General features: G+C 48.7%; 2 protein-coding genes and 1 non-coding gene across 3 annotated transcripts; all 3 read right to left on the reverse strand.

Moving 5' to 3' along the window:
* Positions 1–1838: 1838 nt before the first annotated feature.
* Positions 1839–5287, reverse strand: RPS20 (ribosomal protein S20). The gene is made up of 4 exons (XM_068166696.1): positions 5173–5287; positions 4110–4209; positions 3004–3077; positions 1839–2063 (listed from the first exon to the last, which is right to left on the reverse strand). Exons 1-4 carry the CDS (start codon positions 5173–5175, stop codon positions 1881–1883), a joined length of 360 nt encoding a protein of 119 aa, XP_068022797.1. The 5' UTR covers positions 5176–5287; the 3' UTR covers positions 1839–1880.
* Positions 3173–3237, reverse strand: LOC137455710 (small nucleolar RNA U54). The gene has a single exon (XR_010990878.1). It is a non-coding gene; the product is annotated as a small nucleolar RNA U54 (small nucleolar RNA).
* Positions 5288–11547: 6260 nt separating the features above from the next.
* Positions 11548–13504, reverse strand: MOS (MOS proto-oncogene, serine/threonine kinase). The gene has a single exon (XM_068166726.1). The coding sequence runs from the start codon at positions 13429–13431 to the stop codon at positions 12382–12384; it is 1050 nt and encodes a 349-aa protein (XP_068022827.1). The 5' UTR covers positions 13432–13504; the 3' UTR covers positions 11548–12381.
* Between the last annotated feature and the right edge of the window lie 3696 nt (positions 13505–17200).

Genomic DNA, 17200 nt, shown 5'->3' on the forward strand with positions numbered 1-17200 from the left:
ACTGAATAGAAAACAAATCACAAAGTGTTCAGGTTACACCAAGCCGGAACTGGGACAGCAAACTCTGTACCACGGGGAGGAGGACAAACCCTGCCCGAGGGGGGACCTGGCTCTGGTCCCTCACCTTCAGCAAGCAAACATCTCTTTTTTTTTGGTAAGAGTGGGAAACCTTCACCTTTGAGTGCATCCATTCAGAGAGCAGGGAGGCAGCTGCGTTTCTGCGCAGTGCATGACAGATGCAAGGAGCAGGTTGTGTTTGTCCTTCAGCATGAGCTGGAGGCAGGTGAAAATAGCCCCAGAAAACTGCAAGACCCGTGAAAAACCACAGCTGCTCAAAGAACATTAGGTGGGAGTGGAGGTTGTTTAGGAATGTGTAAGGGGCACTGTGTGATTCAGGCACAGCCAGCTGAAAGCTGGGAAAAGGCAGGTTCACAGCAGCAGTCTGACTAACAGGCAAGACCAAACACAGCAATGATGTCAAAGCCCCCCAAGCCCTCCCTAGATCCAAGTGGTTTTGGTCAAGCTATTGAGTCAGAGTGAAGACGTCTTGGGTGAAACAGCCAACCACATGCAAAGGTCAGTCAGCCTCAGCTAGTAACACTTCTAGTTTGTTACTTGTTCTCCTGTTTATCTCCTTGTAATCTGCCTGTGAGCAAGCTCTTTATTAGAATAAACCAAACCAGGTTGGAAGAGACCTTCAAGATCATCGTGTCCAACCCATCTTCCCGTGCTTTTCAGGGCACTCCATAAAATACACATAATTAAAATACAAGTAATTATAAAACTAAGGCTAAAAAGTATCTGTCAGGCACCTCACACTTACATTACCCAAAGCCAGCCTTTAGGATGGTTGTTCTCTGTTCTTCTGCTCACAACTGAGATGCTTCCCAAGGAAGCAGGCTGGTCACAATCCCTCTGCTACCCAGACTGAGAATCCTTCCAAGGCTTTACTTTTAATGAAACTAAGACAAGTAGGCATCTAGATGGACAGTTTGATCCTTTGAGGGAGAAAACTCAAGCTTTTGCTGCTGTTTTGTAGGCCTTAACAGATGTACATGTGTCCTCAAGCTCCCCACTTGTTTCATTAGAATTCAAGTTCTCTTCCATGCTTGAAGCAGGAGTAGCAACCTGATCTTAAAAAGTGGATGAAATGAAGCTTTTATTTTTCCCACCACCCCCTACCTTGGGAGCTTTCTCTTGTTGGTTTGACAGTTAATCATAGTTCCTTTAAGGATTAGTTTGCAGACAAAAAATACCCCACCACTGAACTCGAGAGGCCTAAGCAGCAGCAATGAAAATGGTGGGTTTATTGCTTCCTATTTCTTCGTATTTCCTTTAATATTCAAATCTGTGGAAATCTAAACCTAGACATACAACTAGGGAGTTCCACAGCTTAGTTTTGTGACTCTACATGCAAGTCTAAAGGAAGAACTGGCTAAATTCAATGTATACACCACAAATTATGAAGTCCTCTAGCTAGCATCCTCAGGATCCAGAGACAGTGAAAAGCATGGGGCATAAAAAAGGCCAAGTGTTCGTTCAGCCTTGCAGAGCAAAACCAGAACTGAACCCTTGGTAATGTAGCTGCACTTTGATTTTCATCCTACTGCTTTCTGCTAGGATTTCAAGCCCAAGTGAAACTCTTTCTGGGGTATGTTTAACAATTTAAGTGCTGAACACAGAGTCACCCACCTCCAATCAAACTATGATGCCCAAATTTCACCTTCCTGATGGTTACAACAGGTACATCCTTCCCTGAATCCCACACAATCCTCCTTGGTGAGGAGGATCAGAGGGCTACCCGAGACTCTCAGCACAGACGTGGAAGCAAACAGCAATGAAAATTGGTAAAACCAGCTTTATTCAGGGGTGACCATCACTTAGGCATCAGCAATTGTAACCTCAACTTCTACACCTGGCTCAATGCTGATGGAAGTGATCTGCTTCACGATCTCAGAAGGGCTGTGTAAGTCGATCAGCCGCTTATGGATCCGCATCTGGAACCGATCCCAGGTCTTGGAACCCTCACCACAAGGAGTCTTCCTGGTAGTGATTCGCAGAGTCTGCAGACAGATCGTGAGCACAGGGCAATGAGGTGATGCAAACACAGGACTTGCCAACAATCAAAAGCACTGTGTGGTGTCTATGTCATTTTAAAGTTACTGAGGTTATACTGAACTGATGTTAGCACTCCTCCCCGCCATTTGATTCAATTAAGAAATACCAATCAAAATAAATTAGATGCAGGAACTTAGAAGTGAAGGACAGAAAAGCTCCTTCCCACGTTCAAGATGTTTTGCACTGTCAAAGCAACTTGTGAAGCACTTATCTCTTCACTTTGGGTCACCCTCTGTTCAGTAGTGCTGCTTTTCAGAGAATCATAGCACGGTTTGGGCTGGAAGGGACCTTGAAGATCCTCTAGTTCTAGCCTCCCTGTTCCATGGGCAGGAACATCGTTCCCTACACCAGCTTGCTCAAACCCCCATCCAAGCTGGCCCTCAACACTTCCAGAGAGTGGCATCCACAACTTCTGAGCAACACGTTTCAATGTCTCACCACCCTTATGCTAAACATTTTTTTCCTTCTTTCCAATCTAAATCTCCCCTTTCACTTTAAAGCCATTACTCTTTGTCCTATCACTACACTCCCTGATGAAGCCTCCTTCCCCATCTTTCCTGTAAGCCCCCCTTTAAGTATTGAAAGGTCTCCCCCGAGCCTTCTCCAGGCTGAACAATGCCAACTCTGTCAGCCTTTCTCCACAGCAGAGGTGTTGATCATCTTGGTGGCATTCTCTGGACCTGCTCAAACAGGTCCATGTCCTTCTTATGCTGGGAGCTCCAGAGCCCTGTTAGGTGAGGCCTCACCAGAGCAGAGCAGAGGGACAGAATCCCTTCCTTCACCTGCTGGCCACAGTTCTCTCAATTTTTATGTAAGAAGATACTTGAAGGGCACATCTGCAGGAAAATCCCCAGAGGTGTAAGACAGGACCACAGTGCCAAGTACCTTGGTGGGCATGCGAACAGGTCCCTTCACCTTCAGATTCTTTTCCTTAGCACCTCTGATCAAGTCAGCACAGACTGAAAGAAAGAATAAATTACAAACACAGCTCAGGTTTGTGAGGTAGGGGTTTTGTTTGTTTGTTTGTTTCCTTAAGTGATGATTTCAAACAAGCTGTTGGCTCAGAATAGCGTATGATGTGATCACTGCCATTCATTTTCCACGTTATCCTCATTGCCAACCACACACAAGTGAAAGTATTATACCCTGGGGAGCAAAATCACGTTACAACAGCGGGCAGAAGCCATCACTACAAGTTTAAGCTGCACTTAAGCTGTTACCAGCCTGAGGTTCTTGCATCAAGCAGCGATTCCACAACATTTGAGTTCCTAAAGCCAGTTCCTAAAGGAGACTAAATAATTTCTTACAGGATGTTAAAGCTTCTAAACTAAACTCTTCATAAGAAGAGTGACAAAACATCAATCAAGAGACTGGTGCCTCTCAGTTCTTGTGTATTCAAATAATAACTAAAAACCCCCACAAGGACTAAAGGGAAGAATCATTGAATGCTTTGGGTTGGGAAGGACCTTTAAAGGTCATCACAGAATCACACAATAGCTTGAGTTGGAAGAGATCTTAAAGGTCATCTAGTTCCAACTCTCCTGCCAAAGGCTGACACACCTCTTACTAAGCCAGGTTTATCAAAGCCTCATCCAGCCTGGTCTTAAAATACTTCCAGGGACAAGAGTTACAACTTCTTGGGGCAACCTGTTCCAATGTCTCACCACCCTCATAGTCAAGAGCTAGTCCAACACTTCTGTAGCAAGCATGGACATCTTCAACTAGTTCAGGTGGCTCAGAGCCCCATCAAAGAAGCTGCACTTAGGTTAGTCATTATGACATGAAGTTTTCAGCGTGATGAAACGCCCTGAACATCAGCTTGCATTAAATACTGCATTATAATCTGCTTGTCAGCACTCTGGGTTGACTTTGTTAGCCAAGGCACATACAAACAGGCAAACACCTGGTTCAAATACATTCTGTCAACGATGTCATCCATTACTTAACAAGCTACCCCGGTTAAATAAAGGCAACCCCAAACTGTCACTCACCCTTCTCAAGTGATTTCACATTGCGGCTTGTCAAAGTAATCCTAATGCGATGGATGGCCACCTCTTGTTCCACAGGTGCTTTGCCAGTATCTTTAAACGCCTAAAACATTGCAATCACACGCATGAGACACCACAGCCAACACCAACTCATGCCAGCCACAGCCTCTTAAGCTTCTGGAGCAGAAGAAAGGATAGATACGAGCTTGTTACGTCCTGCTGAGTAGATGCCACACCCGAAGGGCACAGTGGCATGGAAGAGATGGTGGGAACAGAGAGGGAACCCAAAGCTTTAAGGAACAGCAGGTTTTCAGTGCCCAATTGCATTTTAAAAAGGGGAAGCTGTATGTGAATCTCTGCTGCTCTGCTGTCCAGTCACCAATCCTTCCTGTCCTCAAAACACGTTACATTTCACCTATCTTGTAACTTAACCTGGCCACCCATTAAGCACCTAAGGTCTCGACAAACCAGTAGGGAGAGAACAAAAAGGGGCGTCTGGGCAGAAGGGCTAATTCAGCCACAAGGAAAGCTGACCTACGAGCTTTAAACTGGTTTGTAGAGCTGATGCAATTACTCGCTTGCACATAATTGGGCAGCAACGTGGAGCCACGTTCATTGATGGAAACAGGTAAAAACACGGGGAAAGACGTGTCGGGGAAGCCCGCGGATGAAACAAGCTGCTTCCCCAGCCTGCCGAGACACCACCTGCCGCTTCGACCGCCACACTCCTCTGCGAGGAGCCGATTTTGAGGGCGCACACCGGAGGCCTTGCCGCCGCCGCCACCGCTCACAGCGGCCCCGGGACCGCTCCGCGGGGCGCCGGCGCGGCCTGGCGCTGCGAGGGGAGCCGGCGCACGGCCCCGGCCTCCGGAGCCGCCCCAGCAGCGGGGGATGCGTCTCACACTCACACACACACACGCACACCCCCGGCACAGCCGGCCCTGCCGCGGGGCCCAGGCCCAGCACCGGCGCAGCACACGCGGCCGCCCGGGCCTGGCAGCCACGCGGCGCTCCCCGCCGCCGCTCCCGGCGGCTCCCTCCCGCTCCCGCTCCCCTCCCGCCTCACCATGGCGGCAGCGGAGCCTTCCTGACCGACTTATTCCCGGGCGAAGGGCGGCTGGGGGCCCAGCGAACAGCGGTGAGCCAGGAGGCGGCGGCGGGCGGCGCGGGTAGAGGAGGGCAGGCCGGTGGCAGAGCCCTTTTATAGGCGGGCGGCGCCGCCTCCATCCGGGCGCCGCGGAACCTTTGCCCCGCCGCGGCCCGGAAGCCGGCGCGGGGAGCAGGAAGGTGCACGGCGGCGGCCGCGGCGCTGCTGGGCAGGGAGCTTCGCGGCGCGTCCAGGGCAGAGAGAGGGCTGGGAGCGGCTCCGCTCGCCCGGCCGGGCTCGGCAGCAGCGGCCAGGCTGGCAGCCGGGCTGAGCTCCGGGGCCTGCCGCAGACGTGCCGCGCACACCGCTCACCGCCCGGGCGGCCCTTCCTGGGCCCCTGCGCCCGCGGGGTTACGGCTTCCAGCTTGGTCCCCCCGGGCACCCTGCGCTCCTCCTTGCCTTTGCCTGTGCACTTCAGCTTTGGGCTGGGGCAAGTGGCGGGAGCTGAAACACCAGCGAGCGTCTGTGGCTTCCAGTGATAGCCAGGCTGTGCCCGTTCCGTCTTTATTCTGTTTTATTTTTACCTTTTTCATCTGTTGTCGAAAGCGGAGGTGCGAGAACAGAAGCTCGGAGGCGCTGGTTACCTTCATTCTTGAATTGCGGAACTTAAATTGGTTTTATTCAGCGACGTCCCTGTCTTCATTCAGTTTAGGCAGTAGAGGGTTATTCTTTTTAAGTGAGAAAAGTCATTGATTTGGCTTGGACACTGAAAGTTCTGCCCCAAAACAAGCATTTTGCTGAGAAAGTGCCCATTTCTTCTTAAAAACTCTACACGATTGATTTATCACACTGGAGAAACGCTGCCACATGGTATGAAGTGATGACCTAAAGTCAGCTAGAGAATTGAATTAACCAAGTTGGAAAAGACCTTTGAGATCGTTAAGTCCAACCTATCACCCAACACCATCAACTAACCCATGGCGCCAAGCACCCCATCCAGTCTCTTCCTAAATACCTCCAGTGACAGTGACTTTACCACTTCCCTGAGCAGCACATTCTAGTGGCCAATCACTCTGAAGAATTTCTTCCTCACATCCACCTTAAACTTCCCCTGGCACAGCTTGATACTGTGTCCTCTTGTTCTGGTGCTGGTTGCCTGGGAGAAGAGACCAGCCCCCACCTTGCTACAACCTCCCTTCAGGCAGTTGTAGACAGCAATAAGGACTCCCCTGAGCGCCCTCTTTTCCAGGCTAAGCAACCCCAGCTCCCTCAGCCTCTCCTCACAGGGCTGTGCTCCAAACCCCTCCCCAGCCTTGTTGCCCTTCTCTGGACACATCCCAGCAATATATTAGACCTGTGTAGCCTTAGCAAAAGCACTGCCAGCTTTGGAAGCCTAATAATGACTGCAGTTATTAAAGCCTGCTTGGTGGCTTAATATTAACTTAGTTTTGGTCATCACACTGCCCTTAATACACTTTTTCCCCTTAACAAATATTGTATAGCCCTTCATACAGTCCTTAAACTAATTGTCCCATTGTGATGTGCAGTGTCAGACTTGTTTTAGCACTTGGACCTGCTCTTTGAAATCTCTGGTTTGCTAACAACTCACTTGGACTGGATGCTGTTCTGGGTTACAGAAGCTGCCATCGTGTTGAAGCTTCCTGAAGTGCAGCAATGGAGATTTGTAACTGAAAACAATAAATGTGTTTTGATGATGGTCTTTGTTTCTCTGGCCTCTTCCTGCCTGCAGTGAAAGCAGCCTTTGGTGCTGGTGGTTTGTTTTCTGAGCCATTTAACAATTATATTAACAATTTTGAACTCACTTATGCATAAGCAGCCCATGTTTACTCCCTTATCAGCTATTCCAACTACTTCCTGAGGAAGTTTTCCCATCTATAAGTGTTTTATATTCACCCCTCTTAAATACATGACCTCACACTGATCATGCTGAAACAATTTCCCCACTAATCCAGATGGTTCCCAATCAGCAATCTTGATACAATATTTACTTGGAGCTTTTATGAATGTTCTTAGTAAACTTTTATCTCCAGATAAATATTGAGTAGCTGGCTGCCAAGAACTGATTCCTGAGGGATTCAGTTAGGAATGGAGTCCTCCTTGATGACAGACCTGAAACTTTGGCTTTGATTTACTTGCTATGAACTGCACAAGCATAGCTCTGCTAGTGTGCTTCCTACTGAACAACTCAGTGTACAAATGCCTCACATCAACACTTCTCTACCAAACACATGCTGCAATTGCATCAAAAGAAACAACAGCTTCTCCAGTCATTTAAACCATAATTGCAGTAGAATCTCCTCAATTTATTCCTTGTTCATATATCAAGAAGTCAGTTGTTGCTTTGTGCTCTGTTTTGTTGTTTCATTTTTCTTTTACTTTCCCCTAGGATTAGCACAAACCTGACAGTAATTTATTCCTTTCTTATCTTTTTACCTCTAGAATTGGCACCACCTCAGCTTTCTTTGAGGTTGGTTTTGTTTTTTTCTCTGAGCTTCCTCAGATTTCTCAAAGCTTATGGAAAAATCCACATGAACAGCACACAGGTCTCCTTTGCCAGCTCTTAAAATTCTTGGATGTGAGCTATCTGGAGCTGCTGATTTGAAAACCACCTCATTTCTGTTCCTATATTTGAGGCTTTCCTTAGCTGTTGTTAGAATTTGCCAATACATGTTGGTTTTCTCCACAACTCTAGAACAGAAATGTATCTGAACTTCCTGCTCTCTCTGGAATATGCTGTAAAAAAATACTCCTTCATGCTGTTCACATGAGTAAATACCCATTGTAAATACAAGGGTTTTTGCTTCCCTTCAACCAGCTCTGTTGCCTTTCTCTGGACACACTCCAGCACTTCAATGCCATCGAAGTGATTGGCCCAAAAGTGGAACCAGTAGTCAAGGTGCAACCTTACTGCTATGGAGTACAGGGCTACAATAACTTCCCCCAGTCCTGCTGGCCAAGGGGCTCTCTGAACACAGCAATCTGTTTAAAGAACAGAATTTGCAATGCCTTCCAGGATTCATAGCATGGTTTGGGTTGGAAGGGACCTTAAACATCATCTAGTTCCAACCACCCTGTCTTGGGCAGCAATACCTTCCACTACAGCAGGCTGCTCAAGGCCTCATCCAGCCTGGCTTTTAACACCTCCATGACCTCCCCAGTCAGCCTGTTCCAGTGTCTCACCAGCCTCACTGTAAAGATGCAGGTTGGTTTGCTGCACTTACCTCACTGGCTTCTGTACAGCCACTTTATGCTTAGTATTTAGGAGCTAGGAGCACATGCTGGTGGAAGTGAACTCTCAGTACTGTGCTAATAAAGACTTCAGACTTGTCCTTCCTCTTTCTGTCAGCTTCCTGCAGAGACCTTGTGGGAAGCCACCAGGAGCAGCATTTGCATGGTTGGAGGTCTCCCCTTGAAGAAGACAGCAACTGATTTTACAGCAGTTATGATTGCTAATATATGTAGCCCACATATTTTTGCTCAGGACCCTCTGTCTACTCTTTTAGAGCCCAGTTATGAAGTCACAGATGACATCTTTCTCCTCCAAACACCACCTAAATCTAATCTAATTCTTTGGCTAGACAGAGTAGGAGGGAATTGTTTCACGGTGCTTGCACTGCCTCTCCATCATGGAGCAGGGATAATTTAAGGAATGATACTGACCTCACACTGCCTGATGACCAGAGGAAAGACTTCTCTTGATATAGAGTACATCACTGCATCGTGCTTTGGGCTTTTAAGTTTTTCCTCACCCCTCTACAATCAGTTTTCTCCTTGTGATACTCTCCATCAAAGTGATTCTCGGGTAACAAATGTCTGCAAGCACAATATTTAGCAAGTGCCTTCCACAGATTAAGAGATTTAAAGCCAGGGGAAGTCACTGTCTTGATGGTACAAGACTATTAGAGCAGGATATTAGTTGCATCTCAATTTTATCTCCATTCCATCCAGGGGTCAGCTTGCGTTCTGTGGGATGTGCAGAGAGATTCCCTTCCCAACCCTGGAGCCTGGAAAGAAAAGACTAAAGCCAGGTCGGTAATGCTTCTCCTGTTGTGAGCCGACCCTCTGTGAACTAGCAGAGTTAAATTACTCCAAACCTGACAGAAACAGGAGTCATAACATAAAACACAGGGCCTGGAACTAAAGGAGATAGCATGGCCTTAAAGATGTGCTTTAGAAGCAGGAATTGTTAGCCACTGAGGAAATCATTACCCTGTGATTGTTCAGAACAGCTGGTCAGATCCACAACATCACATGAAAGTGATCCAAGAGGCATCAAATAATAAGTTTTGGTTTCAAAGGGCCTGCTAACTTCTCTAACAAGTGGCAGCTGCAGCTTGCAAGGAAGAAATCAGGAGGTTGCAGCAGGGGGGCAGGAGCAACAACCATGGAGTCTGTAATGTGATTTCATAGAAGACCCAGCAGGTCTGCTCAAGAGAAGACTTGCAGGAGAGCACAGCAAAGTCTATTAAACTTTTCTGCCACCTAGTCAAACCCTAACCCTGCTAAAGCAGGGTCTCCCAGAACAGGTTACACAGGATCACATCCAGGTCAGTTTCAAATGCCTCCAGAGATGGAGTCTCCACAACCTTTATGCTCAGCCTGGTCCAAGGTTCCAGCACCCTCACAGCAAAGCAGCTTCTCCTTATGTTTAGGTGGAAGCCTGTGGGTCCACAGTGACATCAATGAGCTCCATCAGTATTTGTGAATGCATCCCATCAGATGCATTCTGGTTTGATTGCTCCCTAACCTGATCTGTCTCTACTAATGGTGAATCTTCCTTGCTCCAGCCTTCCACTGGCCTCTCAACTGTTGTATGTTTATTTTTAATGCCTGAGTTTAATCCATGTTTATCCTTGGAGACATCACAGAGCCATGGATTCTGAGCTATCATCCTGAGATGTTCCTTGAGTAGAATTAACTCAATACTCATCAAAATTAAAAAGGCAGCAAATAAAATCTTAGGGGGAAAAAACAGGACAACCTTATGACAGCAGATTGTGATGAGCCTGCACCTTGGGTGCTGTGCAGAGTTCTCACCCCCTCTCAAAAGAGAATTCAATTAAATTGGCAGACATCTGCAGAGCTGATTAAGCTTCAAGAGTAGGTCTTGGCCATGCAGCATTCTCCTGTCAAGTATAACAGAGGCTTTAAAGGGTGCTTGATTTTGCACAGAGACTCGAGTAGCACTCAGTGATGCTAAAGTATCCTTAAGCACAAGCCAGCAAGTTTCCATCAGTTTCAGCAACAAGCTCCCTAGTCTGGCAAAATAAACACAACACCTCAGCATCCAGGAACTGCTCCTAGAAGCTTTAATTCCATTTTTTAATTCATTCCTTTGAGGGCTGGAGAAGCATTCTTATGCAAGGCTTGATGTTAAGGTGAGGCATGCCAATGGCTTTATCAGAATTTATATCTTAACATGCCCTCAGCTAATCATTTTACAAGGTACCTGGCTTATTCTGATAACTTCTGGAAGGTAATTCCTTGTTTATTAAAAGAAGTTATGCAACAAGTGGTAAAAAAACCACACCAAAACCAAACCCAAGCCACAGAAGTTCTGGTTCTATAGCATAATTATTTTGACAGAGAACACAGGAAATCCACTCCAGAATCTACCTTGGGTTGCTGATTCCAGCTGGCATTCTACACATTCAGGGGGAGAGAAGAGCAAGAAACAGTTAAGCTTAGATATGCTTTATAAAGTATTTCTTTCAATGAGCAACCCAAATGCCATAAAGACCTACAGAATCATCTCAAATTCACATAGTTGCTCATTTCCAGGATTTCACGGGGCTAAGAACAGATGTGTGTCAGAAATCAGGAAACTGGCTCAATTCCTTTGAGAGGTTGTTGGGTTTTTTTTCTTTTACCAGAATGGAAGCAAGGGGGAGGAAAGGGAAAGAAGGAAACTAAATGTGACTGAAACATCACCATTTCTGCCTCAAAGAGAAGCTGAATCTTGAAGCAGCATGGCAATATCAGCTAGAGGAGCCAGGTCTTTATAGCGCCAGATACGGGCTGGTATCTCAACAGATCTGCGGTTATCAGCTCTGATAAATCAAGGATCAGAGCTCTGTCTTCAGCATTGCCTACAGCACTTCCTCTCCTAGACAGGTTACAACCAGATCAGGAATGATAACAGGTAAGACACAAGCAGCACAGAGGATAGTTCAATAGTGTAAGGTTTGAGCAGCACCAGAGTATCATTATCACTGCTTTAAGCCAACTTCTTTTCAGTGCTTCCCAATCCTGACCCGCACATTAAGGGGTAACTCCCCTCACACACACTTCCCCTGATGTGGGAGATGTTTTTGTTGACATCTCTCTCTCCCTCCATCTTTCCCCAATTATTTTTAAACTCCCCCTCCAAAACCTGGGAACTTCCTACTCCACACAAGATGCTCTTCAGAGACTAAAGGTTACGACAGACCAAGCAGCAAGCTGCAACTGACAACACCTGGTAGCATATGGGTCTCTTAAGCACAGGTTGGTCATGCACCTTCTTGCTCTTAGCAGCCTTAGACCAACAGAAAGGCTCCAGATTGCAGTAGGGAGATTGGGTAGCTCCCATTTCAGAAACAACACACTCACTGAAACAAAATACACTTAAGAACAAGGGGGGGAAAGCCCCACTGGCACTGTCCTTTTTTCCTGCATTCGCTGGTTGGTGATGCAGGCTCATTCCTTAGCAAGTGAAGAGGAAAAGCTCAAATGCACAAACCTAACTGTCTGTGAAGAACTACTCATAGCTGACAGTTTGGAAATACCAGAAGGTATTATGAACAAAGAGCCCTCCAAAAGCAGCCCCCCTTTTTTTTTGTACTTCACTTGAAGACAGCTATTTTTCTGTGTATCACATTCCCCAGTTGCTCCCCAGGCAAAGCAGCACACACCAGGTCAGCCAGAAAAAGCCTTCCCTGCCAACATCTTGATCCTTGTGTCTATCCCCTCCCATGGTAAAGACCCCACAGCTTTGTTAAATCTCTTTATTTATATTCTTCTGATATCAAAACAGTTTCTTCTTTTTCAGTATAAAAAAAGCAAACAACCCACCAGCAACAAAACCTTTAGATCACACAAGGCCCAGATTCATTCTGTTTGAGGAAAGACAGAGGGGAAGGAAAGAACAGTCAGCTCTAAAAGACAGGGTAAGAGCCCTGAGCTCCCCTAGAGGCTCCCCTTGAGAGCCCTGAGTTTGGGGAGCAGCTGGGTTGCGCTCAGGCGCTCCTCGACATCGGCCTTCCAGCAGCAGCTGATGATGCTCTGGAGCCTCTGGCCCACTGGTGACTCGTGGAAAACAGCAGCAGCCAGGGAAGGACGCAAGTTGTAGGCCACCACAGCATAGAGCACGTACTGCCTCTCGCCCAGGTAGGGCTGCTCCCGCATGACGATCTGCCAGAGGGTGATGGCAAACGAGTAGATGTCTGCCTTGGCTGTCACGCTCTCCCCTTTGAGGAGCTCAGGGGCACGGTGTGTGTACGTGCCCCCTTGCTGGCACACGTGGGGGCTCTGGGACAAGCCCTCCTCCAGTTTCTGGGAGCACCCAAAGTCTCCAATCTTGCACGTTCCCTGCTCGGTGATGAAGATGTTCGCAGGCTTCAAGTCCAAGTGCACAATGCCCTGGGAGTGGAGGAAGGCCAAGCCGGTCACGATGTCACAGGAGTAGCACACAGCCTCCTGCATGCCCAGGGCCTTCCATCTGCAGCCTCCTTCGTCATCCTCGCCCTGTCCCCACGCGTCGCCGGTGCCGTAGATGACGTGGTGCAGGGTGATGCTGCCCACGTACTCCATGATGACGGTGCCCAGGCTGTCCTGGCTGGCTGGGGCACAGGTGCTGGCAGCCACCACACGCACCACGTTGGCATGCTGCAGCCGGGCCACGTTCAGCTCTGCCCAGAAGCTCTGGCGTGAGGCCAGGCGGTTCTTGCTGCTCTTCTTCACCTGCTTCACGGCCACAGTCACCCCGTGGTAGGTGGCTTTGTAGACAGAACCGAAGCCACCGGAGCCCAGGGGCTGCAGGAGGCAGAGCTGGTCCCAGTCAATGGAGCACCAGGCCAGGCGTGCAGGCAAGCGGCGAGTCCTGCCCGAAGGAGCTTCCCCCAAGAGGCTTTTGCTGTCAGTGTCAGGGATAATCAAGGGGCTGCTGCAGGGTCTGAGATCCACAGATGGGGAAAACTCCAAAGGAAGAAAGCAATTAAGAGGAATAGGAGAGGGCATAATATGGTGGAAAAAACAGGAGGCACTTACTGAGACAGAAGACCAGAGATACCCTGACAGAAAGGACTGCAGAAGGGCTTCCAAAACCTTTTATCCTCTCTTCACCTTTCTCCCCTCCCACCCCAAATGAACTGCATCTGTCACAAGCAGCTGAACCCAAGCAGGCTCACCTGCAAACACTCTTCTCCAATTGTGAAGTTAAACTCTAGCAAGTCAAGGCAAATGGAGAGGAACCATATGGCAGCTGTGTAGTGATCATAGAATGGGTTGGGCTGGAAGGGACCTTTCAGGGTCATCCAGTCCAATCCCCTGCAGTGAACAGGAATACCTTACACTCCAGCAGGCTGCTCAGAGCCCCAGCCAATCTGACCTGGAATGTTTCCAGGGATGGGGCATCTCCCACCTCTCTGGGCAGCCCCTGCTCAAAAGTCTGTCCCCAGCTGTCTGATCAGACCCTTTAAAGCACTGAAAGGTCTCCTTGGAGCTTTCTCTGTGCTGAACACCCCCAGTTCTCAGCCTTTCTCCACAGCAGAGGGGTTCCAGCCCCTAGAGATGACCCTGGGCACTTTGGTGGGCCACCACAAATTCCCAGAGGTTCCCTTGAGTTCCAGGGTCTTAAACCTGCCTGATGAAAATGGGGCACACAGGTCATGGCTGCTGGTAGAAGGTTTGCCCCAGTGACCAGGCAGGAGCTTCCTGTGAAGAAAAGCTGAGCAGAGCACGGGAACTGTGGGGCAATGCTGTAATACCTCACTGCACGAGGAGCCAGGCACTCCCCAAAGGGGAGGTGACAATTTTTAGGTGACTTGAGTGAGTTTGGGAGCCCAGTTTGGTTTTTATTTGTCAATCATGTTTGGTATTCCTGTGTGAGAGCTGGGATGTTGCTCATTTATGGCATGCCCCTTGCCCACACCAACCTGGGCTTTGTTTTCATTTTCCATGTGAGCAGTTGTGAGGGAACTTCAGGATTTACACATGACCATGTGGCTGACAACGTAACACACAGGCAGGAAGCCAGGAGCTGAGCTTCTCTTCAGCCACACAGCCCACAGCATGTCTCTGCTGAAATCCTATCTACTGCTGCACAAGGACAGCTGACAAACACCTTCCCTGCAGGAGCCTGTGTACCCCTTAGATAAATTGCTGTCTCTTGGAGATTAATCAAGTGTTTGGAAGAAACTCTTCCAACTTGCCTGGGAATCCACAGGCTGTGTTAACTTGGAGATAACTTTACAGACTGCAGGATTCTTTTGGGACTTCTCATGGCATCAGAGACTTGGTTGGAAAAGACCTTTAAGATCAAGCCCAACCATCATCTAACTCCACCAAGTGCCAAACAAAACAGAAATCCTTGGTTTTGCAGTTTCTCCAGGTTGGGTTGCTCCCCTCCCACCCATCCATGCATGCACACACACACATATACATCCACACCCCCCACCCCAGTCTGAGCAATGACCTGGGAGCATCCAGGCTCTCTGTGTTGTTTCACAGACATCAGGCAGAGATCTGAGGGATTTCTGTGGCAGTGACACTCAAACCATTCTTCTTCACTGCAGACTGCAGCTCAGTGCAACAGGAAAATCAGTGGCATGGGCAAACTGGTGAGGATCAATGGAAATGATTTCCAGCCCACCCCCAGCATGCATTATCATCTCCTTGCTTCCAGAGGGCTCAGCTGATGTCTCTTCAGTGCCCTCTCTGGCAAACTGGCTTTGTAGGTGGTGACTTTATGACACAAATGTCCCCAGTGGAGACAAGGTTGTGGGATGATGATGCTACCGAAGAAACCAGCTGCTAATTCTGTATGTTTAAATACTGACTACTCTGAATGTGTTCATTTCTTGAGGACACAAGGACCATTGCCACAAATAAATGTGATTGTATAAAACCAGGGCAAAATATTTCACCTTTATGAGGAGCAGGGTTTGTGCTGAATGACCTGGGATATAGCACTCAGGTAGGAACTTGAAATCGCTGCTGCTGGGGTCTGTCATTTTCCACATCCCCACCTCCACTGCTGTTAGTTTGCTGAAGGCCCCAGCTCGTAATGGCAAGCAGCAGCTCATCCTCCATTGCACTTCTCAAACTCTTGTTTTGTAGTTGAGGTTATCTCCCTGCCCTGCTCTCTGCCTGTTTGTGATCACCAGCCCTTGCTGTGCCAGCTGCCCCAACTGACACTCTGGAAAACTCAGCTCCTATCTGACTGAACCCAACGTTGTGATTTGCCAGGTGGGGAAGGCACCAGCACATAGCTCTGCAGTCCTTGCTAGTCCAGCAGCAGCTCTGCACCACGTTGGGATTTCCGTGTCAGAAAGACCCATTCTTTGTCCCAGGGCATGCTGAGCTGTGGGGAGGAAGAAAACAAAGGGGGAAACTGGAATGGTCTTTCTCTTCCAGTGCTGGAGGGCAGCCAGACCAGGTGTAGAGAATACTGAGACCACTTTTCTGCACTTTCTTATGCAAGTTTTGGAAAGGGCTGGCTGCAGGAGAGAGGGATGGGGGGAGGGATGCCTGTGGCTCTGGATTTACCAAGCTCTGGAGGGACTGCACCATGACATCTGTGGATGTGACATCAGTATGATCCAGGCAATCACATTCCCTTTATTACAGTTGCCAGGGGGTGTCTGTCTGGAAGATGTTCATCCAGGAAGGATGGGCAAGACCAGCTATGACAGCAACACCATGGGGTGGTTTTCTCTCAGGGCAGAGGGGGAACAAATGATTTTGCAGAGTATTTCAGGGTGTTTTGGCTCTTCAATATACCAAGGCCACTGCTCTCAGGCAAGTGAGAAACCTGTGACACAGAGGTGGTGAGCTCAGAGGAAAGGCACGGGGATCACAACAAAGGGGAGATGTCTGTGTACAGAGCCAGCAGCTCTCTGTATGAACCATTTATCTCAGACTGGGTTACAGCAAGAAGTCTAGAAAGTCAAGAGCTGGAAAAGAGAGGAAGCCAAAAGCAGGAGAACAGAGACAATGCTGGGGATGGTACAAAGCATGTCCCTAAACCTAATGACATGTGGAATCTTCGCTTCCCTGGCAAACAGTCTAGGCCAGGCAGCAACTGTGTGCAACCAGCAGAGGCAGCTTTCTGCAGGTGGGAGCAGGCTGCTCCTCGGGCTGTGCAGCACCTCTTCCCCTTGGGAGTTGGTCAGACTTCTCCAGCAGCGTCAGGGGCAGACAGATGTTTGGGATCAGAGCAAGAGAGCTTCCCTGGCAGTATTTCCAAGAGACAGCCCACACGGTGTGCCTAGCACCAGCCACACTCGGTGCTTTGTCCTGTCAGGACTTGTGTTAATCTAAGGTGGTGGAGAACCACTCACCCACGGCTCCCAAATCAGCAGTCCCACCCTGGACACCCCAAGCTCACCTTCCAGTGCCCGACAACGTTTCAGAGTGCAATCTGATGGCAAACTCAGTTGCTTCCTTCAGCTCAGCTCTGTCTTTTCACAAAGACAGGCGCATCATGCAGTCCGTTCCTTGGTGGGATCACCGAACGCAGCCTTTAAGGCTCTCTGAAAACTCTGACATTTTACCAGTGACACAGGATCACAGGATGCCAGGGGTTGGAAGGGCCCCAAAGAGATCATTCAGTCCAGCCCCCCTGCCAGGGCAGGACCATACAATCTAGCACAAGGGCACAGAGGAATGCATCCAGACGGGCCTTGAAAGTCTCCCGACAAGGAGACTCCACAACCCCTCTGGGCAGCCTCTTCCAGCGTGCTGTCACCCTGAGAGTGACGAGGTTCCCCCTTGTGCTGATGTGGCA

This window comes from Melanerpes formicivorus, unplaced genomic scaffold, assembly GCF_026170545.1.
Source record: "Melanerpes formicivorus ecotype bairdi unplaced genomic scaffold, bMelFor1.0.p_v2 SCAF_105, whole genome shotgun sequence".
In the NCBI taxonomy this organism is placed as follows: Eukaryota; Metazoa; Chordata; class Aves; order Piciformes; family Picidae; genus Melanerpes; species Melanerpes formicivorus.

Coding starts and splice junctions, on each gene's coding strand:
- MOS (XM_068166726.1), bottom strand. CDS start 13,431: ATGCCCTCTCCTATTCCTCTTAATTGCTTTCTTCCTTTGGAGTTTTCC.
- RPS20 (XM_068166696.1), bottom strand. Junction 3,078..4,109: donor TGTGAAATCACTTGAGAAGG/GTGAGTGACAGT, acceptor TCTTTCTTTCAG/TCTGTGCTGACTTGATCAGA. Junction 2,064..3,003: donor CTGTTCGCATGCCCACCAAG/GTACTTGGCACT, acceptor ATCTGTCTGCAG/ACTCTGCGAATCACTACCAG.